General features: G+C 45.0%; 1 protein-coding gene across 18 annotated transcripts in view; it reads left to right on the top strand.

The window, feature by feature from the left end:
• Positions 1–15,641, top strand: part of MACF1 (microtubule actin crosslinking factor 1) — a gene marked incomplete at its 5' end in the record, with an annotated part of 350,743 nt that overhangs the window by 270,861 nt on the left and 64,241 nt on the right. The window contains one exon of one of the 18 annotated variants that reach the window (XM_081305388.1): positions 10,112–13,486. The exons of the other annotated variants lie outside the window; for them this stretch is intronic. Coding sequence (XP_081161514.1) covers positions 10,112–13,486 — 3,375 coding nt within the window. Of the gene's footprint in view, positions 1–10,111; positions 13,487–15,641 lie in introns of those variants that run through there. 18 annotated transcript variants of the gene reach the window in all.

The following is a 15,641-nucleotide window of genomic DNA, read 5'->3' as shown; positions in this document are numbered from 1 at the left end:
GACATTTTTAAAAATACAGTTTCTGAGTAGCTCCGGTAGAAATCTGAAACGCAGCAGTACAGGTTAGTGGCTGGAAGGCGGGACTAGAAGTCCTGTCTGAGTGACTGTGGAAGAACCAATCGGTAGCCCCCAAGAGTGTGGGAGGTGGGACCAGGAAGTCGCTCTTCCGCCAGGCAGCCCATGGTTACCATGGTGATGCAAGCAACACGGAGTCCGTCGCTCACCCTCAGGGCAAAAGTTCCCCAAGATTTCCTAGCCGACCGCACCTTGCCTGATTTTGTTTGCATTTTTCCCCGCCTGGCCAAGCTCTTACTGCGGCAGCAGCCTGCTCTGTTTCTGGACCATCCCCGCACACTCCGGCTTCCGGGCCGGGGCGGGCTCCTGTTCCCTTTTCCCGGCTGCAGTGGGCGTCCCTGGGCATAGATCCCAGGGTCATAATTAATCTGCTGCTGCGGCACCCATGGCACAGCAACAGAAGGAACACAGAAAACGAAAGACACAAACGACAAAAAAAGAACACAGAAAACAAAAGTGAAAGCACACATAGCAGCTGCAATAAAATATGAGGCCTACGGGGTCCCGCTCTCGGGGACGAAGAGTCCGCTCCGCTCAGGGACGAGGGGTCCGCTCAGGGACGAGGGGTCCGCTCAGGGACGAGGGGTCCGCTCAGGGACGAGGGGTCCGCTCAGGGACGAGGGGTCCGCTCACGGACGAGGGGTCCGCTCAGGGACGAGGGGTCCGCTCACGGACGAGGGGTCCGCTCACGGACGAGGGGTCCGCTCAGGGACGAGGGGTCCGCTCACGGACGAGGGGTCCGCTCAGGGACGAGGGGTCCACTCAGGGACGAGGGGTCCACTCACGGACGAGGGGTCCACTCACGGACGAGGGGTCCACTCAGGGACGAGGGGTGCACCACTCCTGACGACTGAAAGTTCTGATTTTCCCGGGTCTCGGCACCATTTGTCGCGTCCCCCTTGCCCGCAAGGAAGACGCAACACCGGGAATCTTCTTCCAGTCGTTTATTCAGGTTCTCGAGATCTCTTACACTCTACTCTCTTCTTCATCTTCCTTCTCTTCATCTTCTTTTCTCTCTCTCTTCCTCCCCGAATGCTCCTACCAGCCTTAATAAAGCATCTCAAGCCCCAATGCGAAGCTGCCACGTGGAGCTTTCTCATAGGGTGTTAGAAAACCACGCACCAACTCTCCCAATTAAGGAGTTGTTTGTCACAAACCACAGTCGAGCCAGCGCCATCTTGTAATGGCGACCGCAGCCCGCAGAAACGGCTCACTACAGGAACAAGTTTAAGAGTTGTTTCTGGACTGGAGTTGTGGCTCAGTGGTAGAGCGCTTGCCGAGCATGTGTGAGGCCCTAGTTTTAATTCTCAGCACCGCATATAAATAAATAAAATAAAGGTCCATTGACAACTTAAAAAAAATATTAAAAAAAAAAAAGACTTGTTTCTGACCCTAGTGTAGCAATGCATAGTCAGGTTTAGGTCATTACTCCATAACACAACTTTAAATATTTTTATGTACATACAAAAACATACATACACATATACATACATATGTCCATGTTCACTTGTTCATTCGAATTTATTCTTATATGCATCTTATCAGAATCCCACAGCCAGCAAGTTTTTCTGAGACCATTTTGGCCTTGGCTTATGTGCTCTACAAATCAATATTATTTTCATATCATTAACCAAAATTAACCAGAAGACATTACCAGCTCAGTGACTTGCCCAGACAGACTCAGTTACCCATCAGATCAGCTATAATGATCTCAGGGTCCTTGGCCTAATTACATAGACCATGTTATCTTCCTCTGTTGTATTACAATGGCAACTACCACATCAACATCTTTAGGAAATATATCTTTTAATTTTAATTAGTCTTTATTTAAAATATTGAGATGTGAGGGGGAAAATATCAGCATAGTTTCAGAAGGAATCAGTTTAAAAACACAAATATAATTCATTTCCCTGCCAGTTGCATACCAGATTCAGATATTTTACAGAAATATCTTATCTTTATCCTTCAATTATTTACAGTGTGAACAAATACATGTTTTGTTTTTGTTTGGTACCATGGATTGAACTCAGAGGCACTTGACCACTGAGCCAAATCCCAAGTCCTTTTTGTATTATATTTAGAGACAGGGTCTCACTGAGTTGCTTAGCGCCTCACTTTGGCTAAGGCTGGCTTTGAACCCTGGATCCTCCTGTCTCAGCCTCCCGAGCTGCTGGGATTACAGGCATGCACCACCATACCCAGCTCAAATACATGTTTTTAATATTTGATTATATGTATATATGAATCAAGTGACAGGATAAGAATTCAAAGAAATTGGACTCAGGTTTTCTCCTGCTGAATTTCATTGTGTCTATTCAATTGAACCATTTATATCTTTATTATCTATTATATTTTTTTCATTTCCAAAAGATAAGCTCTGTTATGAGTCAAATTCTTTTTTTTAAAAGATAGAGTGAGAGAGAGAGAGAGAGAGAATTTTTTAATATTTATTTTTTAGTTATCGGCCGACACAACATCTTTGTATGTGGTGCTGAGAATCGAACCCGGGCCGCACGCATGCCAGGCGAGCGCGCTACCGCTTGAGCCACATCCCCAGCCCCATGGGTCAAATTCTTTAAATTCAAATCTGTTTGTCTGTAAATAATGATAAGAATTGCTTTAGTAACACAATGAGAAGTTTTTAAAAATCTCTGTATTTTTGATTCTAACTCCTTTTCTAATGCACCCTTGCAGCATTCATTATTCCTTAAATATTCAGCCCAGATTCAGCCTTGTTCCTTGAAAACAGCCAAGCAACTTTGTGATAGTCATGCCACCCTGAAATTAGAAAAACTGTGAGTCCCAGCAGAATGTCCACATCATCATTTTCTCAGGAAAGTGCCCCCTAAACTTCCAGGCCAAGTCTGGCCCTCTTGACTCATGGTCTTGTACTGTTGGCTTTTCTCTAAGAGTACTTATGCAATTAAAGTGAAATGAACCTCTGTCTCCATGGCTAGCATGTAGGCTCCTGAACATGTCTTGCTCATCACTCTTTCCTGTGGTGTCTGGCATATTTGTGACAATAAATATTTGTTGAACAAGCTGAGCATGATGGTCACGCTTTTAATACCAGCTACTTAGGAGGCTGAGGCAGGAGGATCACAAGTTCCAGACTAGCCTCCACCATTTAGCAAGACCCTCAGCAATTTGAGACCTTGTCTCAAAATAAAAAGGACTGGAGATGTCACTCAGGGCTGAAACACTCCTGGGTTCAATCCCTAATATAAAAATTTTTTTTATTGAAAAAAAGAATCAAGTATACAACTTAATTACTTGCTTCAAGTGGACAGAAAGAAGACCCAAGGAGACCAAAGAGAGACTGGTTAGAAAGGTAGATTTGGGATAGCACTAGTTCATGGAAGCCAGAAGAACAATCTCAAGAAGGAGGACCAATACTCACTCCTTATCTTTAATACTCGGTCATCTGACCCAGCACCCATCATTGTGCTGAAACTGTTTTTGTTTTTGTTTTATTTTTGGCAGAGTGAAGGGGGTGTATCAGGGATTGAACCCACAAGTACTCAACCACTGAGCCACATCCCCAGCCCTTCAGCCTCCCCCCCCCCCAACTTTTTTTGTTGTTGTTGTAGGTGGACACAATACCTTTATTTTATTTTTATGGGGTGCTGAAGATTGAACCCAGTGCCTCACATATGCTAGGCAAGTGCTCTACCACTGAGCCCCAGCCCTTTTTATTTTTTTTATTTTTTGCTAAGTTGCTTAGGGCCTTGTTGTTGCTGAGCCTGGCTTTGAATTTGCCATCGAACTGCCTCAGCCTCCATGAGTTGCTGGGATTACAGGAGTATACCACCACACCCACCTGAAACTGTTCTCTTAAAAGTATTCATTGACTTCCTAGTTGCCAAGTCTAGAGGCTGGTCTAAATCACTGATCTCCACTTTCTTAAAATCATCCTGTCCTTTTACTTTCATGACATGGTTCTCTCCCTGTCTCTTCTCTGTGTGCTCCTCTGCTTTCCTTTTTGTTTATCTTCCTTCCTATTAAATATGTGTTTCCTGAAATTCTGCCCATCTCTCCTCACTCCGCACTCAGCCTCTGAGATGGCCAGCCCCACACTGTTACATGAAGGAAGGCTTTCACATCTTTGTCTCTAGCCCACCCTAGAGTCTCTTGTCTAAGGATCCCTTCTGGAGACCTCCACACAAGTCTTTGGATGCTCTACACTTGAATTCAAATAATTTCTTCCCCTTGCTATTGTTTTATAATACTTCTATGCCCATAGTTACCCAAGAGTAATACTATAATATTATCTTTAAAAAAATTTTTTAGTTGTAGATGGACACAATACCTTTCATTTTATGAATTTATTTTTATGTGGTGCTGAGGATCAAACCCAGGGTCTCGCATGTGCTAAATGACAGCTCTATCACTGAGCTATGGCCCAAGCCCTAGTATTATCTTTATTTTTTATTTCTCCTCTAACCTCTACCTTCTAGCTGGTCCAGCTGTAAAGTCCAGACCTGCCTCTACAGTTTCTTTCACAGCTCATTTGCACTAGCTGTTATTTATCCTAGTATGTTTAAGACCCTAAAAGCTTCATTTGTTAAGTTAAAGTTGTGTGTTTTTAAAAATGAGATAAATGGCATTTGAATGAACACCCTGTCCCATAATCTTAGGAAACTTCCCACACATCACCCCTGGTCATGACCTGCTGATCAGTTTCAATTAGCTAAATCTTGATGTAGTAATGGTTTTCGAATAAAACATAATTTCCCCAGCTTGCCATTCAGAGGCCTTGATTAAAGGACCTTTTAGCTACTTACCAGTATGACCTCTCATTTTTCCCTTTCATATGCCCACAACTTATGCCACACTGAATTAGAATTTGCTTCTTTAGGGACTATGCCATACCTGCCTCTAAAACTGTACTTTAGAAACACTGACTTTACCATCTCTGCATATTGAAATCCTAATGGGTAGATGTGGTTCCCTCCATGAAGCCTTCCTTCCTGCCTCTCACCCTTCCTTTAGGCCTTCCTTTAAGCCCCATGTCTTTTTCATCACCACTGTCTTGGCAACCACTAATCTAAAAGAGGAATTGACATACAGTCATTTGGAAAGTCTACAAGAAGGAAAGGGCTTACAGGGGTCATGAGAGTTCCTGCAGAGTGTATGGAAAGTTTTCTCATGGGTTTGGGAATACATGAGAACACAAAAAAACATCAAAACCCCTTTAAAATAAACCCCACATCATGCTGTTTTGCTCTATGGAGCCACTCTTTAGCCATCTTTATAATAATAAAAGTACCAGAGGTATAGTAATAACTGATGTTTAACAGGTACAGACTAATACTGTGGAGTTTCTACTTGCCACTAAATAATGTTTGCAAAGTCTATCTAAGATGAAAGACATTTTATAGTTTTAAAATTGAGTAAGATCCATTTTTTTTTCCTCTATTCAGCAGTAAATCCTCCAAGACAAATCCCCCATCAAGGTGGATGAAAAGGCATTTTAGAATCTAAGGAGGTGTGGATGTTGGGTCTCTAGATTGTCCTGAGGCCAGGCAGTTCAGATCTGGAGCAGACTAAGGCAAAGTGCCAAGTCCAAAACTTGGAAAGGGAGGTGTATAGGGTGTGAGGAGACTCCACCCAATTGCCTTTAAATAGGAAGGAGCTAGAAGCACCAGGATTGTTTTTCCTTCTAGATTCACTAAAGGAAAATCTGACACCAGATTCTGTTCTTAGGAATTTCAAAAGGAGTAGAGAATTCTTTGAGCTCAGTTATCATCTAACTAGAAACTGATTTGAAATTTGGCTGAGTGTTTATGCTTGTGGTTTCAGGGGTGGGGAAAGCATCCAAAGAGATACTCTGGAGCTGTGTTTCCCTTTTAAAAAGTTTACACACAGCATGTGAAATGAACAGATGCTTTTTTTGTTGTAACTACCAGGGCAACAAGAGGCTGAAAGCTGTAAAGGTATTTATTTCAGTCACTGAGATACCTATTGGCAGAGTTCCACATTCCAAAACTAAGGAGAAACTTATAAACAGATAAAAAAACAAGATGGACCTAAAGGAAAGAGACCTTGTGCTTCCTCTCTTGATTTCTTTCTGAACACATACTGATGATTAAAAAAACAACAACAAAACAAGCACTTAGAAAGCATTCTTTGTCTTTGGGAGGAGGAAGCATTGACACACACACACACACACACACACACACACACACACACACACATCCATCTTTCTCTTTTCAACAGCCTGAGTTTAAACTTTGGGGGAGTTTTTCTCTTTTTTTCTTATGCTGTGAATTAAACTTGGGGGTAAGCTACTACATTCTCATCCCTTTTTATTTTTATTTTGAGCAAGATCTAACTAAGTTGCCAAGGTACCCTTAAACTTGCAATTCTCCTGCCTCAGCCTCCCAAGTAGCTGGGATTACAGGCATGTGTCATTGTGCCAAGTTCTCTAATATTTTCTTAGCACCTTAATTAGAGTATGACTACAGCTGATAATTTGAATCTCAACTTCAATAGTTGTTGGAATGCCCCATTTATTTATTTGTATGGAACATTGATGAGAGGGGCAGAATAAAGTAGATCTAAGTATGGGGAGGGATTAATTAAGAAAAGGCTGAATTGATTGGCACCTGACTTGGTAAGGAAACAGGAAAGGAATTTCTGGCCATGAAGTTTGTGATTCGACTCGAGATCATTCTTTATAACAGAATAATCACCCGCCCTTAGTCCAGAGCCAGAATTCCTTAGATTCTTCCAACCAGAGGAGCCCTGGCATGCTAGTCTGTTATGATATCTGAACACTTAAGTGAATATATTTGGCCAGAGATTTGCTAGTAAAATTGATCTTGCTTTCCCTGGGTTTTTCCAGTTGTGGTGAATAATTAAAAGAAAATTAAAACCCAGATTCCCTGATCAGTTAAGAATCAGATCTATAAACTAATCAATACTTAAGGTCACAGTATATTAAAATTAGGAAACTTTTAAAACTCATCCTGAACAAACTATAAAGGATTTGTATGTCTGTTTCCCCAGATCTCTGCCAAGTGATTGCTTGAAGTTTTGCTCAAACACCTCCAAGGTCAGGAAAGTTACCCCTTTCCGGTACACCCTATTCTTTGAATAGCTGTGAGAAGGCTCTCTGTTGGCTTGAAATCTGCCCTTGGATCTTAGTGTGCCAGCTTAAAGAGACATCCAGAACAAATTTCTTTCCTCCCACATACCAGCCCTTCAGATACTTCATGTCTACCCGCCTCCCAGAAGGAACTTTCTCTAGGTCAAGCATTCTTGGTTCTTTCTATTGTATATATTCTTCTTCATAGAACAGGGTTTCTAATGTCTAGTACCAAGAGGACACAGGATTTGGTGCAGCTCCTTTAAAAGTTTTAAAACTAAAGAATACTAAAACAGGAAGGCTGTAGAAACAGTCTAGTCTTGTCTCCCACACCGTCTTTCAGTTTACAGATGGAGAGTCTTTTGTATTTGAGGGGGTAGAATTGATCAGCAGACTCTTTTGAAGTAAGAAAGGGTGAAACATTTGCCAAAGAAAGGTTTACCAAGCTCTGATCATCAACTTCAGCCTATATCTCATTTTTGCCAAGGATTGTTTTGGTTACCCAAGTGAGCCTAAGGTTCAACTCAGGGGTTCACTGACTGATCTCCATACAGTAACTACTGACTTCATTTTCTGTTTGTTTAAAGGATAGAAGTAACTTTTCCATAAATTTCACCAGCTATATTGACCACAGTGTCCAACAGGGATTCAGACATTTTAATAAACTTACTTTCTTTTTCTTTTGTAAAATCAGAGAATGACCATCACAAAAGGAGCAGGGCTTTGCACTTCTTAGACTAGTGGACAGTCTCCTGAGTTGCCCTTTGTAATACTTGAAATACAGACACATGCTTTTCATCTGGCCCCAAGGAGGCTCAGGTTTCTTTGGATGCTAAGCAATAAGGAGCCCAGGTGTTTGGGCATGGAGCACCGCTGCCGGCATCGCCACCACTTTCTGCATCCCATTTTCCACAGTCATCAGGTTTGTGGGCCAAGAATCCTGGTGGGGGAATGAATCAAGACTCCATATACCTGAGAAGGGGGGGGAATGTAGAGTGTGCCCATAGTTTTTCCAATAACTTGGTCTCTGAGCGTGATCGAATTCCTCGGGATACCAGTTATGTGCTGGGTTTCAAGCTGGAGTGGTTTCGGCAAGGGGCGCGCTAAAGGTGACATTGTAAAGACTAAGGATAGCTTTGGCGGCAGAATTGGAGCCCAGGGCGAAGAAGGCGGCGCGACCCTGACGGCAGATGGGGCCCCAAGTAGCCCCCTTGCCAGAACCCGCTGGCTAGGGAGAGGCGGGTGCACGGGTCCTGGGCTCGTTCGCCCTTGGGCTTGCTGGGAGTCTGACCGGAACGCGGCGGGGGCGGTAGGGGGCCGGGTCAGCAGGAGGAGGGCGGGGCTTTCCTTTGTCAGGGGATTTGCGCGGCGCGGCAGATCCTCGCGCTGGTGCGATTTTCCTAGCTCGCCCTCTCAGGTGGGCGGGGCTTATTTGGCCCCGGGGCGCGGTGGGCGTGGGCTTCGGGAGCCCAGCGGACTGTGCCCAGAGTCCCTCGCCCGAACTCCTCCGAAGCCCTTGGCTCCTCGGCCTCCAATCCGGTCCGCCGCCTCCCATCCTCCGCCTAGTCGCTCCTTTTACCCGGCCCCGCCCCCTCCGCGCCCTGCCCCGCCCCCGCCCTCCTCCCCGTGGCTTTCCGTGCCGCGCGCTCCCGGGCTTTCAGGGGGGCTGCCCGGGCGGGGCGGCGCGGCGCGGCGCGGCGGTGACGGCGGCGCGGGAAGGGGGAGGAGAACCACCAGCCAGCCAAGCACTTCCAGCAAGCTGCGAGCGAGCGGGCCGCGCGGTGCAAGGGAGGAGGGCTCGCCCCCACCCGCCCGACCCGAGCGGAGCCTTTTGTTCCCAGCCAGAAGTTTGCATGCCGGGACCGTGACAGCTGCGGGCGGGGAGGACCGCAGGGTTGTAGGGCCGGCGGCGCGGCGGAGAATAGAGGCGGCTGCTTGTCATGCAGTCCACGGCGCGGTGGCTGCGGGCTGAGGACTGGCGGCAGCGGGGGAGGCGGCGCCCACAGCACACGGGACTCAGCTGCCGGAGGAACAAACTAACTTCCTGAGCGCGGGACCTGAGCCCGGCGCGGCCGGGAACCACCTGCCAGCCTGCGGTGAGGTGACCCTGGTCCTCGGGGCGCGCGGCACTGCGCGGGGGAGCGGGCGGTGCTGAGCTAGCCCCTCCGACAGCCCCTTAGCGGCTGCAGCTTGTCCGCCTCCGCCTTCAGAAAGGCCCGGCGCGCGGCTCCACTCGCCTTGTTTTGCGGCCACAGCGCAGGTCTGGCCTGGGAGCCACAACAATGCCATGATGTTTTGGAGACAGGAAGCCCCAAACTGGCCCCGAATGAAGGACTTCCTGTGTTTAAAGTTGCAGGAATATCCTCCGACCGGCCCAGTTCAAATGCAAACACCCCAACTAGGGAGGACGGAATGGCTAATTCAGACCAGCTGGACTCTCCTGGGCTGAAACGGAGGATAAAATGAAAAGTATTCTTAGGAGCTTGGGCCATACTTGAAGACTAGAGAGGCAGTGCCATTGTTATTAAAGAACACAGTCGGTATAAATTTGCTGCTTCCAACTCTTCTTCAGTGAGAAGTGAGTGGAACTATATATTGAATAAGACTTGTAAATATCAAATGATTTTTGTTGACTGAATTCAAAAGAGCAGTGCTCTTTTAAAAGTAAAACCAGAAGCCATACAAGGAATTACTTTGTTGATTAAATTATAACATTTATCTGTCTGCAACTATGAGGCTGCTAGCTTATGAGGAAAAAGCTGTTCGTCTTAGAGCTTCATCCAGAATTGTTTCAAAGTGGGACTCCAGGTCTCTATTGAGGGCAGATGCAATTGGTGGTTTGGAGTATGAGCATGTAAAAGGATTTATAGCTCATGTAAAATGCATTTTGGGGGAACTTGTGAAAAAACTTTTGAAAGATTGATGATTCATCTTGATTGAAAAAGTATGGGTAAGCCACTCAGCAGGCCAGACTGTTTAAGGCGCAACCCCACTTGCCTGGGGAAAGGGGAGGATGAGGACGGCTATATAGAGGATTGCTATGTTCCACAGCGGTCTATATATGATACAATGAGGATAAATGAACAGATTGACCAGGGATCAAAGCTTAATCAGACTTCAAAAAGCACCATGGAGAAGATGGAAGGAAGTACCATATCCAGCAATGGTACATTAGGAGCAGCAGCTAATGTTTTTGAATCGAGAGCACCAGAAAGCAAAAAGCTGGATGAAAGAATAATCTTTGATGCATTAAAGCTAAGCAGTGACGTACAGAAGTCGGCACCTGTGCCACCCAGACGGCGGCCAAATGCAGAGCGCAAAGACAATGTTAACAGAAGATCTTGGAAGTCCTTCATGCCTCCCAACTTCCCAGAATTTGCAGAAAGAATGGAAGCTTCTCTCAGTGAAGTTTCAGAAGCTGGTGCTTCAAATCCTTCTTTGCAAGAGAAGAAAGAATCCAGTTCTGCATTAACAGGAAGTTCTGGTAATTTGGACCACAGGGAACCTCAATCAGAGTCACTAACTTTGGAACATGTGGCCAAATCTACAGGTATTCCAGGAGTGCAAGATATGAAAAACTTAAGTGGAGACTGCCAGGACTTCAGATTCCAGCACCACAGTGAGAGCTCTCCCCAGGAATTCCATCCTGTAGAATCAGAAACTGCAGCAGCAAGTGGTAACACAGATGTAACACAGGAACACAGATTCTCAAGTGCAACCTGGCCCAGGGCCACGAAAAGTTCTGCTACAGGAAGCTTCAGCGAGAAGCAGCACCCCCTTGGGGACACAGCCTGTACTGTGGAAATACCACCTCTCTCACCTTGCCTCAGTGAAGAGCTGTTGGATCCAGAACTGCATATTCTCGTAACCCCCAGTCTTAGAGAGAAAACAGAGTCTGAGCTAAAGTTTGAGGAGGATGAACGATGGATCATGATGGAGGCTGAGGAGGAGTGGGAGGAAGAGAAACTGTCAGAGAGAGAAAAGGCTCTTCTAATGGCAGATGAGAACAGCTTGGCAGATATTTTGGAAGAAAGAGAACAAGCAAATACGGTAGCAGTAGTAGAGGATGGAGCCAGTTGCTTAACTGCCACTTTGGGGACTTTTGTCTCCCTACCTCTTGATCAGATTTGTTACTCTGATAACCCACAGACAGCTAGGGAACATTTGGCTTCTGAGCCCGAGGATGCACCCCTGGTTTGCAGTTGTGTTCCTGCAGGTGAGGATGCTATTGAGAGGAAAAATGGAACTGCTCAAGGGCTAGAGCATCTTGTTTCAGAATTAGAATGTACTGTTGGGCCTGTAGATGCAGAGCAGCTCTCTGATACAGATTCAGAGCAGATGTTTCTTGAACTTGAAAAGGAGTGTTTATGTGAAGAAGGAGTAGTTGAGCCACAGAATCAAGCCTCTTCTGAAGGGCTGGCCCCATCCCAGGATGCAGAAAATTCACTTGTAATTAGTCATTTTCCAGGGGCTGCCTTAGAAAAAGAACAACATTTAGGCTTTTTAAATGTAAGAGTAAAGGATCATGGTACCGGATTGGATTGTGAATATTTTAATGCCCTGGCTTCTTCTCAGGTGCCTAATGCTAGAGAACTTGTTGCCTACCCTGAAATCATGAGGGACAATTCCACAGTTAGCAAGGAGTATGAAAAAGTGCCTTTTAGCCCCAAGACTGGGGAGGAATTTAAGTCTCCAGTTGATCTGGAATCACTGAGAGAGCTGAACCCAGGAGGATTGCTTATCTCTGATCACAGGGCTTCTTATGAACAAAAACTATCAGGCTTTGTTGCTTCTGAGCTAGCCAAAGAAGATGGCAATTTGTTCCAGGTAGACTGCAATCAAACTGAGGAAAATGTTGAGTGTATTGAGAGTGTACCCCTCAGTTTTGCTTCTAACTATGAACTAACAGTTGTAACCTCAGGACCTAAAGTAGAGGTGTTATTGTACGATTCAAATTTATTAACAAATGAAATTCATTTGGAAAGTGAGAAAGGAGCTATTAACCAAGAAAATAACAGTCTGGCATCCTTAGAAAATGCATTCCCTTGTGAATTGTCCATACAAAAAGTTTCTAATGAGGCTAGTGAGGCAAAAGAGCTGGATTATCAAGCCAAGTTTGGGGGGGATGGAGCCCCAGCACATTTTCATACAGATTTCCCAGAGCAGGTCTTCCAGGATCTCCAGAGGAAGTCCCCAGAGTTAGAGATTCTGAGTCTGCACCTGCTTGCTGGAGAACTGAGACATGGTAGTGATGGAGTGGAAACTCTGAATGATGTAAAGCCTAAGCCAAATGTGGCGTCATCACAGGGAGAAATGGAAGTGAGAGATTCAGATCCATTCCTGAATATCTTTGCAGAGGAACAAGTTACCAAAGCTGGTAATACTGAACCAGTTTTAGAGGAATGGATACCCAGCCTACAGAGACCTGCCCCAACTGCTGCAGTTCCTGCTATAGAAGATGCCCTTGATGCTACAGTGCCCACCCCAGAGGGCACTGCTATAGCTGCTGATGTTGTGTCCTTTCCAGAGGCTAACGTCCCGGTTGTGTTAATGGTCACCCTAGAGGAGGATGTCACAACTGCAACAACTGCTGAAGTCTCAGGCCCAGAGGTGGCTGCTGCTCCTGCTCTTAGAGTGCCTGTTCCTGAGGAGTCTGTTCCAATTGCTGCAGTGTCCTCCTCAGAGGGTACTGCTGTAGTATCAGTCAAAGAGAATGACACCCCAGAGGAGCCTGTCTCCCCAGCTCCTGCAGGGCCCACCACCCCAGAGGAGCCTTCTTTTCTGACTCCTGCAGAGCCCACCACCCCAGAGGAGCCTGTCTCCCCAGCCCCTGCAGGGCCCACCACCCCAGAGGAGCCTTCTTCTCTGGCTCCTGCAGGTCCCACCACCCCAGAGGAGCCTTCTTCTCTGGCTCCTACAGGGCCCCCCACCCCAGAGGAGCCTGCCTCCCTGGTTCCTGCAGGGCCCACCACCCCAGAGGAGCATGCCTCTCAGGCTCCTGCAGGGCTCACCACCCCAGAGGAGCCTGATACTCAGGCTGTTAGTGTGTCCACCCCAGAAGGGCTAGCCACCCCAACTGCTGCAGTGCCTGCTCTAGAGGAAGTTTCCCCCGCTAGTGGACCCTTCCTGAGAGGTGCTGTACACGCTGATTCAGTGCCTATTGCAGAAGGCGGTACTCCTGTTCTGGGGGAGGCTTCTGCCACTGGAATGTGGATCAAGGAGGACCTGGATCCTTCAGCATTTGGAATAAAAGAGGTGCCTGGCACATTGCTACATGGGAAAATGCCTCTGACTGCAACTGGTGGATTAAATTCAAATGAGGTAATTGTTGTTCATTTTGTTGCCAGAGAGGGTCTAGAGAATAAAATGAGATTGGTGAGTTCTCAGACTTTGTGATAACAGACTTTGTGATAATGAGAAATGGCAGGTAGTCATTTCTTTTGTTCTTTTTTGCCCCACCCCACCCAGAATTACAATTTCCAGACTTTCTATTGAGTTTTTCCTAGTGAAAAAACTTTATAAATCATACTCTTATTTTTTATTCAGATAAGACTAAGGATAATAGGGATGTAAGTAGTTATTGATTTACATTTTTTTTTAAAAAGACCATTAATAGGAAAGGGTGAATCTGGTTTTGAAATAGATAGCTGGCTTGCTCCTTCCTAAATTTAGAGACTGCCTATTAATCAGTGATGTCAGCAGTTAGGTGGAGGCCCGAGTGTGAGCTTTGAGATGTAGAATAGCTCTTAACCACTCTGGGAAAATTATATTTTCTGACCCTTAAGTTTCCTCATTTAGTAAGGCAGAACCCTTTGAAGTTTATAAGGATAAAATGAGATAGCACATGTAAAGAACCAAGTGTGTAAGATGTCAGTTGCTAACTGTACCCTCCCTTTTCCCTTCAAATAGATAGATGGGTTAGGTAGAATTCGCCAAACAGATTGGGGAAAAGCAATATAAAGATGTGTGAATAACAGGCTTTTTAATGCAAATATGTTTCTTAAAGCCAGAGGTATTATTTTTAAAAAAAAAAAGTAGAAGTATTTTAGTAATTTTGTGAAATTGCCTTTGTGTCGTTAAGCAAGTCACTTTGCTTTCCTGGAACTCTTGTTTCTTGATGTGAAAAACAAGAATTGGGCTAAAGTGATCTCTTGAATCTTTCATAGCTCTTAAGATTTTAAATGTTAGGGCTGGCGATGTGGCTCAAGCGGTAGCGCGCTCGCCTGGCATGCCTGCGGCCTGGGTTCGATCCTCAGCACCACATACCAACGAAGATGTTGTGTCCGCCCAGAACTAAGAAAAAATAAATAAATGTTAAAATTCTCTCTCTCTCTGTCCCCCTCTCTCTCACTGTCTCTTAAAAAAAAAAGAAAAGAAAACATAGGAAGAATTCTTTAAAAAAAAAAAGATTTTAAATGTTAGCAGAATATGTGGGAAAATGTTCTACATCCTTGAACCCTCTAAGTTAAAGGAATTTGAGAACAGCATTCTGCAGTTTACCACTCAGGTATCATTTGGAATAGGTGAGAAGTAAAGGATTTAGAGGTTTAATCTAATAGTCAGGGATAACTGAATGAAGAGGTTGTTGTGATCTTGCTCTGTCCGCAAGACCTGAAACTGCCCTTTTTACATTAGGCATTCACCATTGACTGAGTTAATGAGTATCAATCTCCTGGAGTAACAACGAATGCTTCAATAAAGATGGGTCCTTTCCTCTACCCCATTGCAGAGTCTTTCAGGGCAGCCGTAGTCTGGTAGGACACCAATTAAATGCACAGCTGCCATCAACAAAATAATTTTTGATTGCATCCCATAAGCTACCAATTTTGCCACAGATCTGCTTAACTGAGTTGTGGTTTCACTTTGGGGTTCACCAATTATTTTGTAATGTGATATTCTATCAAATTAGAATGCATCACCTTTCAGATTTTTGGATTTTTTTAAATTTAATTTTCTGAATGTTATTGAAGATTAGGATTGACACTGACTTCCCAGTATCCTTTTCAAAGTCAAGAAAATAGGTCAGTGGCAGAGTAAATTTCTTGCACTGACATTCTCGATAATACAGACTATTTCTATGGGCATAAAGCCTACAGCAAAAATCAATGAAGTACAGGGATTAAATTTGTAAGGAGCCAGTCAAATCTGTATAAAAACTCAGAGAAATTCTTAGTATTATTCTCCAGAATCTATTTCCTTAACTGCAAAAATTAGTAGATGGGACTAGGTAATCTCTTAGGATCCTTCCAGCTGCAGGAGTTAGTCATTTTATGAAATACTGACTGATAAAAATGACAGGAAAAGGACAGGGTTGTGGTTCAGTGGCAGAGCGCTTGCCTAGTGTGCATGAGGCAACACATAAAAAATAAATAAGCTGGGCGCAGTGGTGCATGCCTATAATCCCAGCATCTCAGGAGGCTGAGGCAAGAGGATCATGAGTTCAAAGCCAGCCTCAGCAATTTAGCAAGGTCCTATA

This window comes from Spermophilus citellus, assembly GCF_964194105.1.
Source record: "Spermophilus citellus genome assembly, chromosome: 9".
NCBI lineage: Eukaryota > Metazoa > Chordata > Mammalia > Rodentia > Sciuridae > Spermophilus > Spermophilus citellus.
Note: the sequence above shows the minus strand (reverse complement) of the source record. Positions and strands in the feature narration are given on the sequence as shown.